Source organism: Centroberyx affinis, unplaced genomic scaffold (assembly GCF_046629955.1).
Source record: "Centroberyx affinis isolate AG114_WGS23_722 - 3 ecotype Tasmania unplaced genomic scaffold, CSIRO-AGI_Caff_v1 ptg000186l_1, whole genome shotgun sequence".
Taxonomy (NCBI): domain Eukaryota; kingdom Metazoa; phylum Chordata; class Actinopteri; order Beryciformes; family Berycidae; genus Centroberyx; species Centroberyx affinis.
In genome coordinates, this window is record NW_027278881.1 from 192,988 (window position 1) to 216,103 (window position 23,116).

A 23,116-nucleotide genomic window follows, 5' to 3' on the forward strand; every position below is an offset into this window, starting at 1 on the left:
GAGTTTGAAACAATTCTTCCTAGGATTAGGGCATGGACCATCACATTAGTGACTTCCATAACGTGACATTTTTTGTTGTTCATTTCCACATGTGGGTCATTTCTGGATGTAGGTCCGTGAACTGACTGTGAACAAAATTGGATCTGAGCAAAAAAATTGGAATTGAGAAATTGCTGACAAACAAATTAGCAGTGAAACACCATAGGTTTGTTCTCTTCTACACGCAATACATGATCATAAACAGAGGAAAACAAAGATGTTGACTTCAGCCCAGACACAGCTGAGCCGCAGCGTAAACACTGGTGACAGCACACATCTGGAATGAAACCAGAGCTGATGGGCGTCGGCCGCTCCAAAGGCCCAACATCTGACTTCATCTCCACACATATGGAGGAAAATATGTCAAAGCCAAGCGCCACACATTTTCATGATTTATCCCTCAGACTGGTGGTAGTAATCATAATATAAATAATAATAATCATTCCTGCTGACACAATACTACCACGACAGCTACAATAACTACTACTACTAGTACTACTACGAATGATAATAATAATAATAATAATAATAATAATAATAATACTACACCCTGGATTTCAGTGATTTATCTTTTTCCAGACTACTACTACTACTACTACAACATCAGCTACTACTGCAATTACTACAAGTACTACCACCACTAATACTGCTGTCACTATTACTACTACTGCCACTACTAGCACTGCTGCTGCTACTGCAATTAGTACTACAGCTGAAACTACTATTACTGCAATTACATTACTACAACTATTACTACTACCACTTCTAATCTTAATACTACAACTGCTCCTACTAATAATGATATGAAGTCTTTATTTTTATATCACTCTTCAAAACACATTCTTTTATATTCAAGACCTGCTGACTACTACTACTACTGCTACTACTACTAGTGCTACTGCTACTACTCCCCCTACTAGTACTACTACTACTACTAATAATAATTTTTATTTGTATTTGTACTGTTCAGATCAGCAAAGTGCTTTACACCCAGTATTTTGGTGAATCATCTTGTTTGTGACTCAGGATTTGGTTTCATCTCACCACATTACAGATGAACACGATCCACAGAAAATTGATTTAAACTGGAATGAATTTGTCGTGAGGACGCCGCCCGTGAGAAAACAGCATTAGGCAATCTTCTGTTCAAACTTTGCGGCTGGGCGCAGACTCAAAAACAAAGTACCAAAGGTGGTTACTGGATCCAGGCAGTCCCTAAACCACTTGATGTGACTTGGAAATGCTAGCAGACACCCGCAAAGTGATTATCCAGGGCAATAAATGAAATTCCATCAAACCAGGAAAAACACATAAAACTGAATCAGGAAGACCAGAATGTCCTGAGAAAAAAAAAAACATCTTAAAAACAACCCACAGTGTGTTCAGAGGTTTTATATTATTTAATGATGTTTTCATCAAATAGTCAATTTTATTCTTAAGGACAACATAACACTTTAGGGTCATATCTAATGATAATAAAAGGGCTTCCTTAAAAGCTACTACAGCTTCATTTTGGATGAAATATTATTATTTGATGTTAATTTCTCAGTAACCTATTTGAAAAACAGAAAAGATCACATCATCTTGTGAGCAAAGGGCTCAAGATAACTTTTTCACTTTTTTCTTCTGTTTTTGCCAAACTCTGTCAAAACTAATTATCAATGAAAATATAAAGAACTTTCCTACCAAATAATACTGGGATGAACAACAGGAACACCACATGAAAAAGAACTTTGAAGTGACTAAATGACATTTACAAAGGCAGCCACACAGGCGAGGCACATTAAATCGAATGCCAATTAGCAGTATGTGTCAGCTTTAAAAGATCTTTGATCAAAGGATCAAGAGGCAAGTAACACATTTCCAAAGAAGCCAAATTGTTGTTGCCTGAATTTCCAGTCTGTCGGTCACAAAAGCTGCAAAATCAATTGATCTAGCAACTCTCTCTTGAAAATCATGACAGCTTATGCCTAACACATATAAATACATATTGATTGGGGAAGGCAAGAAAAAACATCCGTACCCGCTTTGGCGTTCTTCATGCAGACGCGTCCGTTGCCGTGGAGGCCGGGCGGGCAGCGGCCGCAGACGTAGCCGACGTGCGGCGGCCTGCGGTTGATGCACAGAACCCCGGGGAAGCAGGGCCTGCTGGCACATGTAGCCGACAGGTTGGCAGCAGGAGAAGGACCGGACCCTGCCAGACACAAACTGTAGTCAGATCTCTGTCAGCAAGACAGGGAAACGCTGACGAAGACGAATGTGCTAGAATGCGTACAATATGTACATTCTTGTGCATTGTTGTCTGGGAGTGTCATGTTAATAAAATCATTCAAAAATCTTTGCAGCTTCACTACACTTAAGACAGAACGGTATGCATCACCAAAAATATCTTCCAAATGAAACTATGAGGCAAATTACATGAGAAAATTACAAATCGACAATTGAATTCAGCCCCAGAAAGACTGATCGGTACATCTCTAATGACGATTCTGATTTTGTCAAAGATTTTACCTTGGAAAACAACCCTGCTCCTTCCTCTCGTCTTTAGTTCTTTCCATAAGATAGTTGTACTTGAAAATACAGCTGTCATGAAGCTGGCAAGTCCTTTTCGTACACTAGGTGGTTTTATTACCCATGTTCTCTCGTGATTTGGATTGTGGACGAGTTTGTGTAAATTTGTGCTCCCCCAAAACTTCTGGGCGCATTCTGCTCCAGATTGCCTAAAAAATATGACCCTAATATTATTACTTCAAGAATTTGGATAGAGAGTGTTGGAAACCTTACCAGCAGCTGGTCTTCCATTTACTGGTGGCTGGGCTACAATGGAGGTCTTGGCAATAGTCTCACTGGTTATGGGCTGACCAGGCTTGACCCGGTCTGGTGTAATTCCTGGGACGTTGTTGGAAGTGTCTACGTTAGTCCGAGAAGGGTTTGGGCTAATTCCTGGTGTCTTTCTCAAAGTATCAATCTTAGTATGGGATAGGTCTGGTGTAATTCCTGGTATGTTCTTGGATGTATCTATCTTAGTGTGGGGTAGGCCTGGTGTAATTCCTGGTATGTTCTTGGACGTATCTATCTTAGTGTGGGATAGGCCTGGTGTAATTCCTGGGAGGTTCCTGTAAGTTTCTGCCTTAGTGAGGGATGGGTCTGGGCTAATTCCTGTAACCTTCCTCCAAGTGTCGACCTTAGCTTGTGATGGGTCTGGGTTGATCCTTGGAATTTTCTTCGTTTCATCGGCTCTCGTCTGGGAAGAGCTAACACTTGAGGTCTTCCGCAGAGTGTCTGTCTTCGTTTTGGACGGTTGCGGCCTAACATCTGGTATGCGGTAGACAGTTGAACGAGGAGCAGATGTGAAACTGGGACTGGTGGTGACTTGCCTGGGGACTGCTGTACAGAGAGAGAGAGAGAGATTATAACATTTTACATTGATGTATAACGCATTTATCCAATGTTCTTTACCCAGAGTTTCTTCCAATGAGTGTAACAGTAGAATAAGCTTCAATTTCTAGATCACCAACGTTAAAAGCAACCAATGGCAAGGAGGTCAAGGGTCAAAGAGTGTAGATGGAACAAATATTCCTGCATGAGTGATTACAGTATGTATGATAGAGCAGTAAGAAATAAAGGCTAGGTACGAAAGGGGAAATCAGGGACAGGGGGAGTGAGAGACGGGACTTTTCAGTAAGTTTGTATAAAGAACTCAATGAGGCATGATTACCACTCGCAGCCTATCAACACATTTACAAGCAACTAGGGGAGCGAACTAACAGCTAGCGTAGCAGGAAAGAGTCGGTGATTGACGATGACAGACCACAGACATGGCAGCAAGTCAAACAGAACTGACAGCGAGTGTTTTACATTTATTTGGAGGTTGGGATGGGGAGGGGGTTCTCCAAGCATGAGGCCTATATTGTTGTAGCCTTTGTAGAAGTCGATGCATTTATCCCGCATGTATCCTTCACTAGTACGCTGCTGCAGACATTTCTTCCTTGAATGTTGTACAGTAGAAATCAGAAGTCAGAATGTCTTATCATAAAACTCTTCTTGTCCTTTCTTTACTAGGTGTCTAGTATTTGAGTCAGGTCTCAAACACCTTTCTGACATCTGGGTCTCATGCCTACTTTGACTTGAATTTGTCTCGGTCGGTCTTTGCTTTCTCCCAGCAATTTAAGGGATTCCACCTGTGTAAAGCATGTAATGGTCCTCAAACGTCTATGCATTAATTAGTCAAAATTTGTATTAGTTGGATATTGATGGGTTTGGTACAGAGCTCCTCTACATCTCCTAAAGAAACCATCCTTAAGATGCTCCTTAAGTGTTATTTTTACTTTTGGAAAGACATGGACACTGTTTATTGCCTCATTTGGTCTTGATCCTTGATTAGAACTTCATTTGCTCTGGTCTAGGTCTTGACTTGGTCTCAACCCCCTTTGGACCTGGTCTTGACTTGAACTTGACTGGATCTGGTCTTGACTACAACCTTGGTCTCAACTGACAAGTTACCAGTCCATTTCCTCTAACTTCTGATGGCTGAAAAGACAGCAAAATATGAATTTTTCAAATGATTTGTCTTAGGGATGCAGCAGAAGTTCAGCAAAAAGTGGGACTTCTACTACATCCGTAAGTCCTGCGTGTGTATTTTATGATATATGCACAGGAGGCGACGATTGGCACGGGGGAAGACAAATGTTATTGTATCACCAAATACTACACATCAAGTCAAGTCAAATTTATTTAGAAAGCGCCTTAAAGAAAATACATTCGTCACAACTTGCTTTGCATCAAGGACATTCCATTCGTTGTTATGTTTTAATTTTATGGGAGCTCAGAGAAGATTTACGACCGCAAACAGCACGATACTCCCACGCAGCTCCCGATGGCCCTCACGCAAGTTGTGTATCTTTTGCAATGAACTGATCCAGGAGGTGAAATAAGTTAAACCAAAGTCCCTCGGCTCGAGAAGATCAGAGGTTCGAGGAGGGAGATGAAGAGAGAGCAACAAAAGAAAGGGGATAAAGAATACAGCACTAAAAATCAAGGGTGGAGTACAGTCTGGCCTTGTGAGACTAAGATTATAGTATTCCATAAAAATGACAAACAATTATGTACTGAAACTGAGTATGTTTTGTGTTGTGTGTTGCTGTGGGCCAGTTTCTCCATTAGGAACAATAACGTCTTGAATCTTGAGCCTTATTTTTTTATGGTTCGGTTTAGGTGCCAGATGAGTATTGTTTTCCTCAAAGGTCAATTCAGGGATTGCAAGAAAGTTTAGAGAGTCACAGCAAAGTGTTTGAAAGTCAGTTTAGTCCACTTCCCTTTGACAACCTGACACTATCTGAACAGTCCCACCTATAGGTACTCTAAGGATTATTTGCTCTTCAGCCCCAGTCTCTTCTTTAGGAAGCTACACCTGTGGTGCCTTGCTGTTCAACAGAAAATTAAACTTCTAAAACACAGTCCTAAACATTTTGAGGACTGGGTCTTTTTTTTTTGTCTTTTTTTATGCTGTGAAACTTCACACGGCAAAAAGCTCAAGAGTCGCTGGAGACGTGAAGTGGCCAACTGTCACCTCGTTCCTTCGTTTGTTGGTAGTCTTTACTCTTTACTCTTTACATCCATCTATCGCTGCACCATTCACACTACAGCTAGCTGTCAACTTGGCCACTAAAGTAGTATTGAGATGTGTTTGATAGAAAAATTAATTCAGAGAAACTCCCCATCTGCAAACCTTAAAAAGTCACAGTGCAGACGGAAAATACAGCAGTGTTTCGCTTTTTAAGATCTTGTGCGACTAAGACATGAAACCCATCTGTGTGCCGTGCTGACGACCTGAGACCTGCTACCCAGACAGCCTTGACACACTAATGATGTTAATCAGCTGTGAAAATCACTAGAACAGTTAGGTATTACAGACACTGAACATGTCTTAATAGCATTTAAAGCTGCAATAGGCAAAATCTTTATGTAAAAATCCAGCCTAAAACACATATTCGATCCCATCCCCATTTGCCCTATTTGCCCAAATTAAATTCTGGTGTTGGACTGTTAAATTCTGGTATCAGGAATCTTCTTGCTGCATGGAAAATGCCGAATCAAAACTTCAGAGCGAAATACAAAAGTGTCTCCTGTGCAACAGCAAATGAGCGCTCCGTACAAAGAAAGCTGGACTCGCCAACGATGGTTGAACCTGCTGCGAATATCTTTTTTGTTTGCCGTCTCCACCCTCATGAGCCATTAAGAAGAAGAAATTTAAGTCCGGGGAGTGCGCAGTTTGCTGTCATCACGTTACATGAGGGTACGGGCCACATGGGTAATGAAGTGACTTCAAACTTTTGTAAATTCAATTACCTCTCGCTTCGTGTTTGGCTCTGTTTTATGGACCGGCCTGCTATCTGTTTGTGTCTAACAGCAACTTTGTGAACATTTCCAACACTGTAGCACACATGCACACACACACACACACACACACACACACACGCACACACCTGAGCGATACAGCTTAGCGGGAAGCAAAAACCTTACGTTACTCTTTCTCGTTTTCCCACTGAGGCGGTTGTTTTTAAACCATTAACTCCAGTTAGCAGCAATACAAGGGAACATATGGAGGGAGGTGGAGGTGGAGGAATGGGAGGGAGGGAGGGGGGGTGGAGGGGGTTGGGGGGGCATCAGCTACCATCAGCCATCTGGTTTCCATTCAACACAAGTATCCCTGTTGATTGTTCCTCAGAGAGCGGGAGCACGGCTACGGTGAATGCATTTACATTTATGTTTCAGGCATTTAGCTGATGCTCTTAATCCATAGTGACTTCTAATGAGTGCAACAGTAGAATAAGCTTCAATTTCAAGGTCGACAACATTGCAAGCGATGAATCATAAATAGTGCCGTGGTCAAAAGCCACAGCTCACCAACAGCAGCTGGAACAAACATCCTTGTATGATAGAGATGCTATGGAAAACAAATAACTGCCAGGGAGAAATGGTAGAAAAGTGTTTTGTTTTTTTTGTTACGTGAGACCTGAGAGCTCAGCAGAATGACTGCAGAATTTCAAAGAGCAGCAGCGACTGATAAACTCATGTTATGCCTGTAATGGGATCCAGATTTCGGGGGAGAAGCTATGTCATCATGTCTATGGGGTCTCTTATGTTGTCCAGTACACTGCAAGAAGTTCTTTTATTCGGTCTTAAAATCTAATTTTCGTTAAAATAAGTGAAGAAAAAAAAAACTGCCAATAAGGTGAGATCATATCACATTTCCAATGCATTTTAGCTTTCAAAAATCCTCTTGAAATAAGTGGTTAGTGTTAATTTGAAAGGTTGAATATTTTATTAATATCAAGATGTCACTTAGTTGACACTGGAAAATTCTTAAAAAAAAAAAACATTGAGTTGCACTGGGACTGAGTGAAAGTATCACATCTCATTGGCAGATTTCTTTTCAGTAAAGATAAGATTTTAAGACTCTATACAAGATTAAAAGATTTGTTCAGATGAATATTTTGTACAGTGTAATTTCAACCTAAATCTGTACATTTTTATCGTTCCAGAAACCCGGGGAGAGGAACGTGTTCTCATTTTATTGCCATGATGTAACGGTCAGATTTCTTTGGATAGGCTTTCACTGCTGGCCCTGACTGGACACCAGACTTGACAAAACTGTAATCGAATACTTTGTAATCGAAAACATTTACATGTTGCATTTTAGGCATTTGACTGACACTCTTATCCAGACTTACACTAAATGAGCAGGTTGAGGTTCAGTTCCTTGCTCAACCGTACGCTGACAAGACATTTTGTTGTTGATGTCCCTTTTAGCTATGGGACATTCGCTAACTACATTTAAGTGCAAATTACACCTTAATGCAGCCGCTTAAATATGAGGAGGCAATTTATTTGTCTTGTCTTACAAGCAATACGCCCAATACTGAGGCTGTGTAAGTCTCTTTTAAGATTAATGAAGATGAAACCCTATTTAAACAGTTTAGCCACAGGGTTTCCTGCAGCGCTTTAGAGGCAAGACAGGCTGCTGTGACAAAAGAAAACCTCTCCTTGACTGCAAAACCCTAAGAAATCCAAACTTCCATTATTTATTTTCATTGAGACCAAAGCAGTTATGAACACAGTGTTCAACTGAGACGGATACGCTGGTCAAAATCGACTGCAACAAAAGCAAGCAGACTATTTTGGGAGCATGAGGTAAAGTTTTTATAACTTTATCAAAACATCTATAATATCAGAATTCCCTGTCTGAATGTTGGTATTTCGCTCCTTTAACAAGCAATACCTCATATGCAAATGCATATGCAAATGACTTTTGCATTGCCTCCCTCCCTGTATTTACTGGTATCCTTTGTTAGCCTACAAATAAGCAGATAAGAAATTGACTTGTAAACTAATTTAATCGACTTTGTTTACCATTAAAGAAACATAAAATGTGTGTGTTATTTATTTAGGTATTTAGGTGAGTCAGCTAGCCTTGACTAACATGTTAGGGAGGCTGTGTAGTCACTGCAAGACTGCTAGGTTAATTCCCAATATTAAAAATTACCTGTACATGTGGTCCCATCTCCCAGCATGTCTTTGGGGCACGGCCCGCAGCTGTAGGAGCCGAAGCTGTTGAAACATTGGACTCCTGGGAAGCAGGGCTTCCTCTCACACTCATTAATATCTTCCAGACAAGTCACACCTGGCAGAAACACACAGCAAATCAGTTAAAGGTGAGGACAGTGATCATGTCTCCTCTACTGCTGCCTTAAAGCACGAGGTGATTGCATGCTCAGTGTATACTGCTACGTTTTGTGAGTTTTAAACATCAAAGGTGACTGGGGTTTAGATTTCATATCAACAAAATTTACATCCAGAAGTGCTCTGAAATAACAGACAGTCCACTCTGTACCAACAATGTTTTTGTTGTGACAGGATAAACTTTAAATTCATTTTTCTCAATTTCATTTACTATTCACACTGCTGACTTTGGCTTTGTAGAGCAGTATTTGTGTAAAGTGATATGTATAGTCTACTGTTTATGAGTAGACTGATATGTATAGTCTACTGTCTCCAGTGTTTTTTACACTGTCCCTTCATCGTATGAGGCCCTGTTGTCCCTGCACCATGTGTGTCTGACACTCTTATGCTGTGTGACTTTCAGTGAGCGAGGCTCTGTGTCACTTCAACGAGACACTTGGTTGATACTGGGGTCAAACCTGTGACCTTTCAGATACACGGGTTGTAGTTTTAGTTCGGCAAACATTTTTCGGCGGCAGAGCTGCTCTGGGGGCAGAAATAATCTGATTGGTTGAGTTAAACCTCAGTGGGCGGAGCCAAACAATACCTTTGTCTACACTGAAGCCCAGTGAAAAAGACAAGAGGAGGAAGCTAATGTTATGAAGCCTTGTGCTCTGCTACCAACTGAAAAAATGCAATTTTGCCAGGTCAGCTAGTTAGCCTAGCTGAACTTTCAAGTTCAAACTAGCCATGCTAGCCTATAGCTAGCTAGGGAAGCTAGTTAGCTAACTAGCTGCTGACCTTCCTCATGAATGATAAAAGAAGTTTTTGCCATTTATATTTTCTTTTCAGAAACATTAGACTGAAGCCCAGTGAAAAAGACAAGAGGTAAGAGAGGAGGAAGCTAATATTATGAAGCCTAGTGCTCTGCTGCTAATTGAAAAAATTTAATCTAACCTTATACAAAGTTATCTTTGTTACCTAGTTAGCCTAGCTGACCTTCCAACATCATGAATGCCATAGTAATTAATGCATGAAAAAAGTAATTTCCATTTACATATTTTATTTATATTTTGACTAGAGTTCCTTCTCCTTTCCTTTCCTTCTTTCTAACCATCTAAGTTTGCCGGTTAGCTAACTTGCGCTCTGAAAAACTCTCTGACATTATTCTGCCTCCAGAGCAGCTGAGAAATGTTTCTCTCTAACCACTTGGCCACCCAAGATTTTATAAACTCTTACCTCTGAGCCCTGCAGGACACTCGCATCTGTACCCGTTGGCCGTGTTGATGCATTTTCCGGCCGTGCACGGAGCCGACGTGCACTCGTCCACGTCCTGGTCGCAGAGGGCGCCCTGCTTCCCCTCGGGACACACGCACAGGTACTTCCCACTGCCGGCGGGGAAGTTGACGTCCGTCACACACGTACCGCCGTTCTGACAGCCACAAGGCACCACGTCAATCTGTATCGAGGGGGGGAGAAGAGACATAGAGCGAGAGTGAAACCTTGGTCTAATTACCGTAAACAAATGAGAGCATGGTGGAGACGATTGGTCGCCTCTGTCTGTTACACCAGTGGTTCTAGTGTTTCTCCAAATGAAGACCACATTTCCCATAAGCCCTGGTGCTTCCTGTCCTACATGTTGCTGCTCCTCCCCGCTCCCTCACCCTGGCATCGCTCCGGGTGCGTTTGTTTTGAAGCGCAAGAAGAAGGATAAGAGACAATAGCAGACCTTGATATCATCCAATCTGTTTTGTGCCATACAGCAATATAGCAGATTTCCCTCAAAATCCAACCAGGTGGAGAAACAATGGAAAATGCAGAGTAGAGGCTGATAGAGGCTGACAGGCTTTTTGGTGATGGTCTGGTTTGTTTACGGTAATTATGCTTATATCTCAAAATTAATGTGGTAAAGATTTATTGATGTTAAAATGCAACACAATGCACCTTTAATAGAGCAATAATGCTGTTGAACCTCCTTGGTGCCTGCTATCCTTGTGTGAGCGCAGAGAAGTTAATGGTTATTTTCAGGACTTTTATTTTGTAATTTCATTTTCAGGTAACAACTGTCATTTCAGTGTTTATCTTTTTCTTATTCGAAAGCGATTTGGGTTGGAAGGAAAGGCTTGAAACTTCAGTTCCAGCTAAATGTCCTCACCATCCACAAAGAAGATGTCAGTGCTGAGAGGATTCATGTGTGTGTGTGTGTGTGTGTGTGTGTGTGTGTGTGTGTGTGTGTGTGTGTGTGTGAGAGAGAGAGAGAGAGAGAGAGAGAACCACCCAGGCAGGAACATCACTTCCATAAACTGTTTACAGCTCCTTCTTTCTCCATGCTGTTCTCATTTTCTTCCATGCCATCCCTCTCCTCCTCATTCCCTTTCCTCGTCTCCTCCTCTCCTCTCCTTTCTCCTCATTCCTCCCCTTCCCTTTCCTATCTCGATCCTCCTCTCCCCTTCCTTCTCCTGTCACCTCCTATCCTCTTTTCCTCTCTTTCCTCTCCTTTTTTCTTCTCCTGCCTTACTCTCTCCTCTCCTCCCTTCCCCCCCTTCCTTCTTTCATCTCCTCTTCTCTCCAGTCCTTTCCTCTCCTTTCCTACTCTCCCCTCTCCTCTCTTCTACTCCTTAATTTCTCTCCTCCCCTCACCCCATCCTCCCTCCCATCTCCTCTTTTCTCCTCAGTTCCTGCTCTCTCTCCTTGCCTCATTTCCTTCCCTAGTCTCTCGTCCTCTCCTTCCCCTTTTTCTACTAACCTACCATTTTCTCTCCTCTCCTTTTACTCCTCTCATCTCCTTCCCTCCTCTCCTCCTCTTCCTCTTCTCCTGCCCTATTTCCTATTCCGGCCTTCCACTCTCCTCCTGTCTCCTCTTTTCTCCTCTTCTCTTTCCTCACCCCCCCCCCACCTTCCCTCCTCGTCTCTCCATCCCTCCCCTCCTTTCCTACTCCTCTTTTGTACTCCTTCCTTCCTCTCTCTCCTCCTGTCTCCCCCACCACACTTTCTCCCCTTCTCTTTTCTCTTCTCTCCTGTAGAGCTGAACAATTCATAAAAAATAAAAAAAATCGAAATAGCAATATGAACTTCTGCAATTTCCAAATCCCAGAGGCTGCAAAAACCTTTAATCATACTCAAACTGACATCTATTTTTTTTTTTAACAAAATCAATTTTCTTTAAACAATTGTAAAGTTATAAAAAAAATGATGACAAGAAAAACTTCAGTTTAAATCTCAGTTGCAATTAGATTTTTTGTCTATCTTTCAGCCCTACTCTCCTGTTAATTCCTCCTTTCTCTTCTTATTCCCTGCTCTCCCCTTCCTTCCTCCCCTCCTCCTCTTCTTCCCTACTCCTCCACTCCCTTCTCCTTGCCTCCTCTCCTCCTCCTCTCCTCTCCCTCCCCACCATTACCTCCACAGTGGTGGTGCTCTGGGCGTTGCACTCGTCCGACAGGGTGAAGCGGAACAAGCGTCTCTCCTGCCGTTCCTCCTCTTGCTCCTCTTCCTCTTCCTCCTCCTCCTCCTCCTCTTGCTTGGGGACCCTCCAGATGAGGAGGCCGGCCGGGGAGAGGACGGCCTCCTGCGGTCCCTCCTCCAGCTGGAAGAGGAGCGCCGAGCCCTCGGGGTCCGACGCCGCGAACTGGAAGACGAAGTTCTCCCCCGCGAACGTCCGGAGGTCGCCCTCAGGTCGGTGGAAGGCTGGTGGCACGTTGACTGAAGAGGGAGGAGAAAAAAATGTAATTAAAAACTTTCCATCTCTCCCTTTAGCTCTTACTCTATCTTTTCTGACCTCCTTAGTTTTGGTGGTTTGTAATTTTGGCGATCTAGGAATTGAAACTTATTCTACTGTTGCGCTGATTGTAAGTCGCTCCAGAGAACAGCGCCAAATAACTAAAATATAAACGTAAATTGAATAGGGATGGAGAAAGGAGAAGACAAGATGATTAAAAAGATAATATCAGTGTGGTTTTAAGTTAGTGCCAGTGGTCTAGTTTCCCTCCAAAACATGTCGTCTTACAAACTTTACGTCACATCAATGTCTTAGTTACTAAGTCATTTGAAGGACCTAATAACTCTTAATAATAACTTAATAACTCGACTTAGTAACTCATCCGAATGAGATCAGCTTTTTGGCCACAAAAGAAATGTTTTACTTTGCCTTTCAGAACTTCTGTATGTTTTTAACTGGTATTAGAAAGATATTTAGGTCACAAAATAATGCAGGCAGCAGCTACAGACGACTACAGACTACTGCTATACTACAGAATGCTACTAGTTAATGGTTTAGGACCAAAATACATTTCTGATCTCCTTCAATGTTATGAACCCTCCAGACCCCTCAGGTCTTCAGGTGCTGGTCTGCTTACTTCCCAGGATCAGAACAAAGCATGGAGAAGCAGCTTTTCGTTTTTATGCTCCTCATGCCTGGAACAAACTTCCAGAACATCTGAGGTCTGCCTCCACTTTACAATCCTTTAAATCAGGGCTTAAAACGTTTCTGTTCGCCAGGGCTTTTTAAGAAATCTAGGGCAACACTCATCTGCACTGTAATATTTATTTCTTTATATCTTATATAATTTTCTTTTAAATGTGGTTTTAATGCACTTTTCACTTTTCTAATCCTCTTGCACTGTCTTTTTAAGTCTTTTATCTTGTGGATCTCTTGTCTATACTTTTGCACTTGTAATTGTACATTTTTTACCTTTACTGTATTTTTTATTACTCTGTAAAGCAGTTTGAATTGCGTCAGTGTATCAGTGTATGAAATGTGCTATACAAATAAAGCTGCCTTGCCTTGCCTAGTTCCAGCGTGTTGGAGTTAGAGGGATGATTGTCAGTCTATCTAATCTGGTGGGACTTGACCATGTGAATCCCCCCCCCCCCCTCTCTCTCTCTGAGTGGTTAAACGACGGGTCAGGGCATGCTGGGAAACCTATACCTGGCAGATGGCCTCCGTTCCTTTGATCTGCTAATGGACAGAGGAGCAGGAAGACTCAGTGTCGTAGTGACAGCTCTAATGACCGCCTGCACTGCTGCTATTACCAGTCTAATGACACATGGGTTCTTTAGTGGAGCATCACCCTCAAAAACAACAAAAAACATTAAAGATCAGTCTCCTAAAAACATCCCAATGGCATATATATCCTATCCTACTGTATCTTATCCTAATAAGTCATGTGACTGCAACTTTGATTTTGGTGCTTTTCCTTAATTGAAATGAAAGCTGACATGGCTGTTTATGCGTGGAGTGACTTTATACTATTACTATTACTACTACTACTGGTACTGGTACTACTACTGCTACTACTACTATTACTACTACTGCTACTATTAGTAATACTCACACAAACACAAACACATTTTATAGTAACCCAAAATGCATCCTAGACCCGTCGATCATGATCTGCCTTGTCTCCCTGTTATTAATCCTCAAACGGACAAGTTGTACGTTTAGAAACACAATCAGCTGTTCACAGAGCTGAGGTCCTCCAATATGGCCGCCAGAGGGGGGGGGATACATCACCTGAAATCTCTCCATAGAGGAGTGATGCAGTTTGATAGTGTACAGCTGTAGAGGAGTGCATGAGAAGTATGAGATGAATATGTGATAATGAGTTTTACCTTGGTTGAGAGACCAGGAGAACTTGGAGGTGTCTGAGTCACAGAGGAGGCAAGGGCTGCTGGGATTGGAGTCTCCCTCCGAGAAACACATTCCATCTATGTTACATGTCTTCTCCTGGGAGAGAGAGAGAGAGAGGGGGGGGGGGGGGGGGAGAGAAATAACTGTTTACTGACTGTTTACATTTCTTTTCCAACAATCAACAAGGACACTGAATAAAAAATTAAGACATTAAATCCGCAAAGGTAATTTCCCCATCCATAATAATAATAATGATAATAATAATAATAGACTTTCAATAATCCCCTATTCTTTGAAACACATCCAAGTCTTCCATTTTAACATAATATTTGTGTTCCAGTACTAACAAAGATAGACAGAGAGGAGAGAGACAAAGAGAGAGTGATGATAGAGAGACATAAAGAGAAAGAGACAGAGAGAGAGACAGTGGAATAAAGGTAGAGAGTGACAGAAAGATAGAAAAGGAGAGAGACACAGAGAGAGATAATAAGAGAGAGAGAGTGAGAGACAGTAAGAGAAAAAGAGAGGGAGAGAGAGCTAGAGAAGAGGGAGACAGGAAAGAAGAGAGTAACAGAGAGAGGGAGAGAAGAGACACAGAGAGAGAAAGAGACAAAAATAGAGAGGGAGACAAGAAAGAGGAGGTGAGAAAAAGAGAGGTAGAGAGAGAGGCACAGATAGAGAAGAGAGAGAGACATAAAGAGAAGAGAAGAAGAGAAAAAAAGAAACAATATTGGAAGAATAGTAAATAAAAATATTGCCAAAGCAACATTGTTATTAATTTCCATGCCAATAAAGCCTGTTGAATTGAATAAAAGAGACAGGTAAGGAAGAGTTGTTAAACATCTCAGCTCCAAACTCATCTTCACCACATTCAGTTTACATGTCAACATGCTGAAGCAGCTTCCAGAAGATTCTACACTATAAAAAAGTTTTTTCCAGTTTCCCGCAGCGACTTGTTTTCCTCTGGCCTTTTCCTCTGGAGACTGCAGATAACGGACAGGAAATCAACTATAAATAAACATCAGCCGCTCCATCTCTTCCTCAGGTAATTCAATTTCATTCAGCTTTGGCAAGCACAACTAAACCCCCCTGGTGTCTGCAAGTGTTTGAGTGTCTGTATCTATGTGTGTGTGTGTGTGTGTGTGTGTGTGTGTGTGTGTTCACTACAAGTTGCTCGTAAGAGGGGGAAAGTGTTTTCTGTGTCTGTACAATAGGTACAGCTCGTTATCTTTTTTCTGAGAGTTTTAACTAGACAACTGTTGCATGCTGGGAAGATGGAAACTTACACTGTGTGTCTCTGGTTTAGTCATTCAACAAGCAGCCAGTCTTCCAGAGTGCAGATTCTCCACCCAGGAGTGAGAGTATAAAACGCTTCACCGCACATTTCCACTGTGCACCCACTGAAACACATCCGCCTCCTGTAGCTACTCCAATAACCGCTATACTCAAGTTAAAAATTCCTTCTACCTCTCCTCTCCTACACTCTCCTAGCATTGAGATTGGTCCATTGGATAATTGTCTGTTAGTTAATTAAGTCTAAATCTCTAACAATCACGCTAGAAACAGAGAGCTAGCTGAGTCAGCTTGTTGTGGTGTGGCTGTAGATCCATTCAGTAACGTTCTCAGTAAAAGTGAATAGTGTGATAAGGTGGATTTGTTTCCAAATGTAGGTTACTGTGACACAGTAAACTGTCTTGTCTTTAGCCCTAGTCTCTACTCCAAAACACTCTAGTTGTAGCTTGAGATAGGGTGACCACATTTTCAAACCCCCAAACCGGGACCCTTAAGTGTACCGCACGTTCATGCACGCGCACAACTTTCAACACCATGGACAGCGCCTCAGCAAACGAAAAATGATGTTTTGTCTCCAAAAATCTACCAAAACATAGTTTATGTGGTGCATTGTTTATGTTTTTTGACTGGGTTAGGTAATAATGAGCGGGACAGAACATGATAAATGTCTATGCGTTTAAGCGCTGAAAACAAGTATAATACTATTATTATTATTTTAATTGTGGTGAAAACTGGGACAATTTGGTAGTGAATGTTGAAAACCAGGACATTTTAGTGTTTTACAGATATTTGTCGGGACTCGGGACACCCATCTTGAAACTGGGACAATCCCGGACAAACCGGGACGTCTGGTCACCGTAGCTTGAGAAGAGTCAGCTCAGTTAACCTGAACAAACTGTTAGCTAGCTAACTAGCCAGCAAAGACACTGATGTTAATGTGAACATGTTAATGCTAGCTGCTACTAGATATGTTAGCTAGTGTGCTAATCAGATGTGTTAGCAAGACAGTGATGGTTAGCTGACCAGATACTATAGCTAGCTAACAAGCTGATATTCTCTAAACACTAATGGATCAGGTTTACAGTTCAGTTCACCTAACAAACTCTGGTCTTTAACTAGCCCACAGGTGTGTTAATGTTGATTTGTTAATGTTTTGTAAAATCAACAAAAGTCTTCAGCCTGGAGGAGATAAACAGCATGACATGGGGAACAGGTGTGTTTGACTCTGCTTTGATTGGCTGTGTATGAGTTACCTTTAACTTACAGAGTCCTGAGCGCGAGGCCTCGCAGACCTGGCAGACGCCATCGTAGATTGTCAGCACCTTGGCCTGGCTGTACTGGGAGCCGTCATTGGTCACCTGGGACAGGAAGGGGAGGAGTTACGCTGTGAACGGGCCAATAGATTCTGCTGCCCACCAACTAGGTAAAAGAAAATGTTTCTACTCTTAAAAAGGATTAAAAAGCATTTTCGACACATCCATACGTCTAGTCTGGGACGGAAAACTGTGTTACTTTACAGCACCGCATATGTAAACATCATATTTTTAGGGTTTGTCATTAAAGTGGTAATCCACAAAATTCAATTTTTTTGTTTATTTGTCTCCATCTTTCGTGCCAAGTGCTCATTGCTGTGGTAGTTTTTTATGTTTCTGGTTTGTTTGGAGTAAATAGAAGAAGAACTGTGGTGTGGAACTGTAACTTGGTAGTGCAATGCAGAAACACCACAGCAATGAGCTAGGGCTGAACAATTAATCAAAATTTTATTGAAATCGCAATATGGCCTACTGCAATTTTCAAATCGCAGGAGGCGCAATATTTGTTAAAGGCGAAATGTGTGTCAAAATACCATTTTAAATTAAATATTGTGGTGCTGCAGAGATGTCCTGGCCTACACATCATATTCTACAGACTTAAGAAAACATCTTTGTTTGGTACAGATCCCCGCAAAAATCACACCATAATCATTTTAATACGTTATTCAATGAAAATGAGAATAATGATGTAAAAATGATCATTCCCTCTAATATTGCAAATCATATCACAATTGCAATATCAGTCAAAATAATCACAATTAGATATTTTTTCAAAATCGTTCAGCCCTACAATGAGCGCTGGGAAACAAAGTTGGGAACAAAATCAATGGATCTCATAGATTATCACTTTAAATGCAGGTTAAAATGAGAGCGTTACCTTCATCTCCCAGCGTGCGTACGGCTTGTCGTCCATCATGAAGTCTTCTGTATGGACGGCCATGTTGCTCAGGGACGGGACGGCGCAGTCTAAAGCCTTGGAGCTGAGGAACGTGGCTTTAGTCCTCTGCTTCTCCCCTGGCGCCCACACTCCGTTCATATACTGTGGAGACAGACAGACACAAAACATCGGCACGAGTCTTGTTACTGGAAGGTGACAAGTTCAGTTCCCACGACAGCCAATGTGTTCATCCCTGTCAAAGTGCCCTTGAGCTTCACACTGAAACCCTTACATAGCACACAGTAAGGTTTGACCAATTCGGGTTTTTGATGGCTGATTGCTATACTGATATTTTTAGACTGAAGTCGCAGATAGCTGATATTTTGTGTTGATATTCAGTATCTTCAAATTTGACAATTTTCATGACAAATGACACGTATTCAGAGTTTCCCCCAGAATTTTCTTCTTGTCAGGGTGGAAAAGCCTCTGTCCCACCATCATGGGACACTAAAACTCTCCATTGAAACCCAGACTAATGAAATTCTTTTAGGTTTCAGCTCTTTAAAGCAGCTACCTGTTCAATGGTAGGGAAACTCTGCGATATACTGCCTTTTCTGCCTTTAAACTAAGAATTAACAATAAAAAACATTATTGAACCATTAAGTGAATGAATAAAATGTGCAAAGAAAATAAAATTTCATTCATTTCACACTGACATGACAAATGTAATTCAGTGGAAATATTAAAACAACAACATTTTGGTCACAAAGGCTCTGCTCAGCCAACAATCCCAAACGTGACCTTTGACCTTCCCACCACTTACCTTCAGTCTGGTGGCGTGGCAGCTGAGGTCGGGAGAGTCGATGAAGCCGAGGCCAAAGACTCGGACGCTGCGGCAGTCGAACGCTCGGATGTCACACAGTCCGCCGTTCTCCAAATCTGTTAGCTCTACTGGCTGGCCTATCAGAGGAGAGATTATTATTAGTCAATTATCTTTCCAGCCTATCAGAGGAGAGATTATTATTAGTCAATTATCTTTCCAGCCTATCAGAGGAGAGATTATTATTAGTTAATCATTTTACCAGCCTATGAGAGGAGAGATTATTATTAGTCAATTAACTTTCTAGCCTATCAGAGGTGAGATTATTATTTGCTAATCACCTCACAAGCCTATCAGAAGAGAGATTATTACAAATTAGTTATCTCACCTGCCAATCAGGAGGGATATTATTATCTGCTAATTATTTTATTAGTTTCAGAAAAGTTATTAATATTAGTCATCAAAGGTCTGTAATTTGAGCCTATCAGAAGAGAGGTCATTGTTAGTTAATCTTCTCACCAGCCAATCAGACAAGAGATTATTACCAGTTAATCATCTCAACAGCCTATCAGAAGTGACATTTTTTTTAAGTTCCATCAAACATCTCAAACTCCAGCCAATCACAGAAAAGAGATTATTATTAGTCAGTCATCAAAGGTTGATAACTCTTTGACTGCCAAAGAATAGAATATTAGTAGAGATGGGAAAAGTACTGCAATATTTTACTCAAGTGGAAGTACTAGAAATGTTACCCATCTAAGAAATTACTCAAGTAAAGGAGTAGCTCACCAAGAAAATGCTTAATTTAAGTCAAAAACTGCAAAAGTTTTGTGCATTTTCCAAAAGGCATTATCAGCTAATCATCTCCACGCAAGAGAACAATATACAGCTCTTCTTGATTTCATCTCAATCTAAGAAAAACATGTTGTTAATGAGAATCCCTCACGGTGGTAAGGCAATGTAGTCTGAGTGAAATAAGTGAAATAACAACCTCACAGATTAACCTGCTAAAAGCATTAAGGGACCGGGGCTCCAGGACTGGAACAGCTGTCTCTGGATACTCACTGATGGCCAGACTGCAGTCGTAGAAGCTGTGGCTGGGGTAACACTGGCAGCCCCACTCCGTACAGAGTCCGTTTCCGTTGCAGAAGTTGGGGCAGCGCAGTGCCGTCACCACTTCCCCGGACGTTCCCGGTGGACCGACCTCCTCCAGGGCCCGCCGGGTCCGGTTCTCCAGCAGCCTCCTCTCGCACTCGTTCTCCAGGTAGGGCAGCAGCTCCTCCTCCCAGCCCAGGTCGTCTTTGAGCTGCAGGTCCAGGATGCAGAGATCCACGGCCTCGTCCAGACGGCGTCCCAGCAGCCCCCGGCACACCGCGCCAACGGTGGAGTTGGCCAAGGCCGTCTGGCACACCTCCAGGGCTTTGGCCGAGGTCAGGCCGCTCGGCGTGGGCCACCGGGGTTGCACCTCCGGCCGGGCCTCCTCCAGGTGATCCTCTGGGAAGAAGTAGGCGAAGCTGTCCAGATCGGCCTGACTGAGGCTCTGGGCGGTGAAGATAGGCCGGAACTCGTACAAAGTCTGTCTCCTCGGCCTGTTGACGGAAAGCAGAAGGTCTTCCCTGAACTCGCCGTCCAGTTCATCACCAACATCATCACCGTGTCGTCCGAACTCCCCGTACAACTGAGGCTGCTGTTGACTGTCGAAGGCAGACATATCCAAGATGCTTTCTTCTCGCTCTGGACTCTTGATGTATTCCAGTGTTGTGTCCATGGAGGGGAAGACAGATGTGTAATCCACATTATCGTAGGCGATGCAGTCGGAGTGAGCGGAGGGATTATACAGGTTCCCCATCCCTGTCGCAGAGTGATGAGAAGCGCTGTATCCTTTTCTGCACTGACAGAAAGGCCTCCTGATCTCCTGCCTCGTCCCAGTGGGCGTCTTGTCAAATAAGCTCTCACCAGGAGCTATCCTAATACACACACAAAACAAAACCATCTGGAACAAGTATGCTTTGTGAGACTAGACCAGTTGGACCAAATGAGATCCCAACAAAGTAAAGTACTGCTAACACAGATATTAGCTTTTCATTTAAAAAAGATTTATTGAAGGTTAGGTTTTATTTGGTCATGTTGCCTGGATGAGCATAAAAAATAATCCAGTTTAGAGGAAACAGTGTTAAACTTGAATTTTAGTTTAGTTATTTCATCTGCTAAGAATTATAGCCATCGTAAATGACGTCACTGACTGACCTCCAGTCCTCTATGAAGCGGTGCAGGTCGTCGGCGCCATAGGAGCTCCCATCAGAGCCGTGGAAGTCGTTGTTGCCGTTGCGGTCGAAGGTGCCGCAGAGGCCTCGCGTGTTGCCGTAGTCGTCGCTGGGCGCCCTGACGGACAGGCTCATCCCCCAGTCGCTGACATCGGCCCTAACAAAGGCCCCGGAGGGAAAGATCAACTACAAGAGGAGAGTCACAGCCAGCAGCTAATTAACATAATCTGCTCATGCAAAAAAAACCCCCAAAGATTTAGAAACTGAGAGAGCTGGTCATTCTTGGTGAGTTCAGCCAAGATCCCTCATGCAACTCACAGGCCTAGCTACAAATTATATATATAAATCTGTCCAGATATTTGTTGGTCTGACTGACTGCAATTAATACAATGAATGCTTCAACAGAGAAGAAACACAGAGTAGTGGAAAAAATAAATGGGAAATAAACAGGACATAACATGCAAGCCAGATCTTCAGTGAACCAAATCTAAACACCTATTTTGTATTTTCACTGTCATGTCATATTTGCCATGTTGGCTTTTAAGAATCCACTGATTCATTTGTAATGCTAACAGGCATTAAGAAGGACCAGTAGCATTGCTATTGAGTTAGCTGTAGCCCGCAGGCACCTGGATAGCCCATGTGTATTTACACAACATCCATTAGAGCACTTCAGCAAGGCTTAAGCAAATCGCCGCTGTCAGGTGAAAACCTTGTAACTCCAATTTTGGTGATTTTCATGTTTTTACATAAACTGAGGGATGATGTGATCCTCTTTGAGTTGTGAAAATTTGTATGACCCTTGGGCTTGCTTTCAAAAATGCATTCATGGTCAATCTAACACAAAGGCTGCGTTCACACTGCAAGCCTTCATGCTCAATTCTGAATTGCTGCTCATATGTGCTGTTCCTATCTATTCTAGGATGTAACCCTTATCTGACACCAATATGAACTGACAGCAATGTTGTAAAGACACAATGTGCAGAGTAACACCAACAAAAGATGTCACATCCTTTTTTGTACCTATGTTTCGCTAAAGTTTCAGATCTCTTTCTCTCTCGTTTTGACTGAATTGAGACCTCTCCCTAAATACCAATCAAGTGTCTTTGGCTTAATTACTGAAAATTGGACACTTTCAGAGACCCAAGGATTTAATCTGACAGCAGCGAAACAATGCTTACATTAGGAAGTATTTGGAAACATTCAGAATGCTACAGGCAAGACAAATAACAGAACAATTGTGAATTTGTGTCAAACTGAACGGATACCTACGGTGACCTTCTTCCCCTGGTGGGACTCGTGGACCCTGACCCGGCTGCCATCGGTGTCGCCCAGGTTCTTCAGGGTGAGCTGCGGCCTCGTTTCCTGCGGCCGGCCGTTGCACATGTCGAAGACGGCGACCTCGTTCCCCTCTCGCACCGCCACGCCGCAGTTGCAGGCGACGGCGTAGTGCCGGCTGCCGCAGTCCCACTGCCGGGAGTGAACCTCGAACTCCCTGGTCAGACTCCGGTAAAGGACGAAGGTACCGGTCTGGTGGTTTTCATAACGCCTGCGTCAGAGAGTCAGAATTCAGCATCATGTGGTTTTAGATATGCTAGGAATTAGCCTTGGTGAGCACATGTATCAGAAAAAGATAATTAGATAAAAAAAAAGATAAATAGATAAATAGACTAGACGTAAATAGACTAGATAGACTAGATTTTAGGATCAGACCGATATAACAAATTGTCGATATATAGGGCCGATATTGTCCTTTTATTGAACTGATTCTTATGAGACATTTTGATTGGATTCTACACAAGTATGTAATCAATATTATTACTGTCGTCATCCATGGTTTCAATGGAGAGTTTTAATGTCCCATGGTCTAAATGCTGTTTCAGAGGCTTTTCCACCCTGATAAGAATACAATTCTGGGGAATCCATGATCACACAAATAAACAATGTACATTTATATGTATATCTACAATGAAATGTATTCCCAAAACGAATATGTCTGTAAACACAGTATGGTAACTAGACCAAACGAGTTAGGATTTGTTTTAACCTACTTAAACCTACCTACATAATAACCTAACCTACATTTTATTCTTAATCCACCAAGCAGTATTAAACAGTACCTGAACAAAGTGAACATAGATGGAAAAGTGACACATAAGTACC

At 42.3% G+C, this 23,116-nt stretch overlaps 1 protein-coding gene across 1 annotated transcript in view; it reads right to left on the reverse strand.

The window, feature by feature from the left end:
• The window catches only part of LOC139658286 (von Willebrand factor D and EGF domain-containing protein), a 46,960-nt gene that overhangs the window by 10,151 nt on the left and 13,693 nt on the right, over nt 1–23,116 (reverse strand). Inside the window, exons 10-21 of the mRNA XM_071536376.1 lie at nt 22,226–22,502; nt 20,937–21,139; nt 19,755–20,656; nt 18,693–18,829; nt 17,870–18,031; nt 16,933–17,037; nt 14,368–14,482; nt 12,158–12,459; nt 10,000–10,219; nt 8,585–8,722; nt 2,824–3,426; nt 2,063–2,233 (exon numbers count right to left, since the gene is read on the reverse strand). Coding sequence (XP_071392477.1) covers nt 2,063–2,233; nt 2,824–3,426; nt 8,585–8,722; nt 10,000–10,219; nt 12,158–12,459; nt 14,368–14,482; nt 16,933–17,037; nt 17,870–18,031; nt 18,693–18,829; nt 19,755–20,656; nt 20,937–21,139; nt 22,226–22,502 — 3,335 coding nt within the window. The remainder of the gene's footprint in view (nt 1–2,062; nt 2,234–2,823; nt 3,427–8,584; nt 8,723–9,999; nt 10,220–12,157; nt 12,460–14,367; nt 14,483–16,932; nt 17,038–17,869; nt 18,032–18,692; nt 18,830–19,754; nt 20,657–20,936; nt 21,140–22,225; nt 22,503–23,116) is intronic.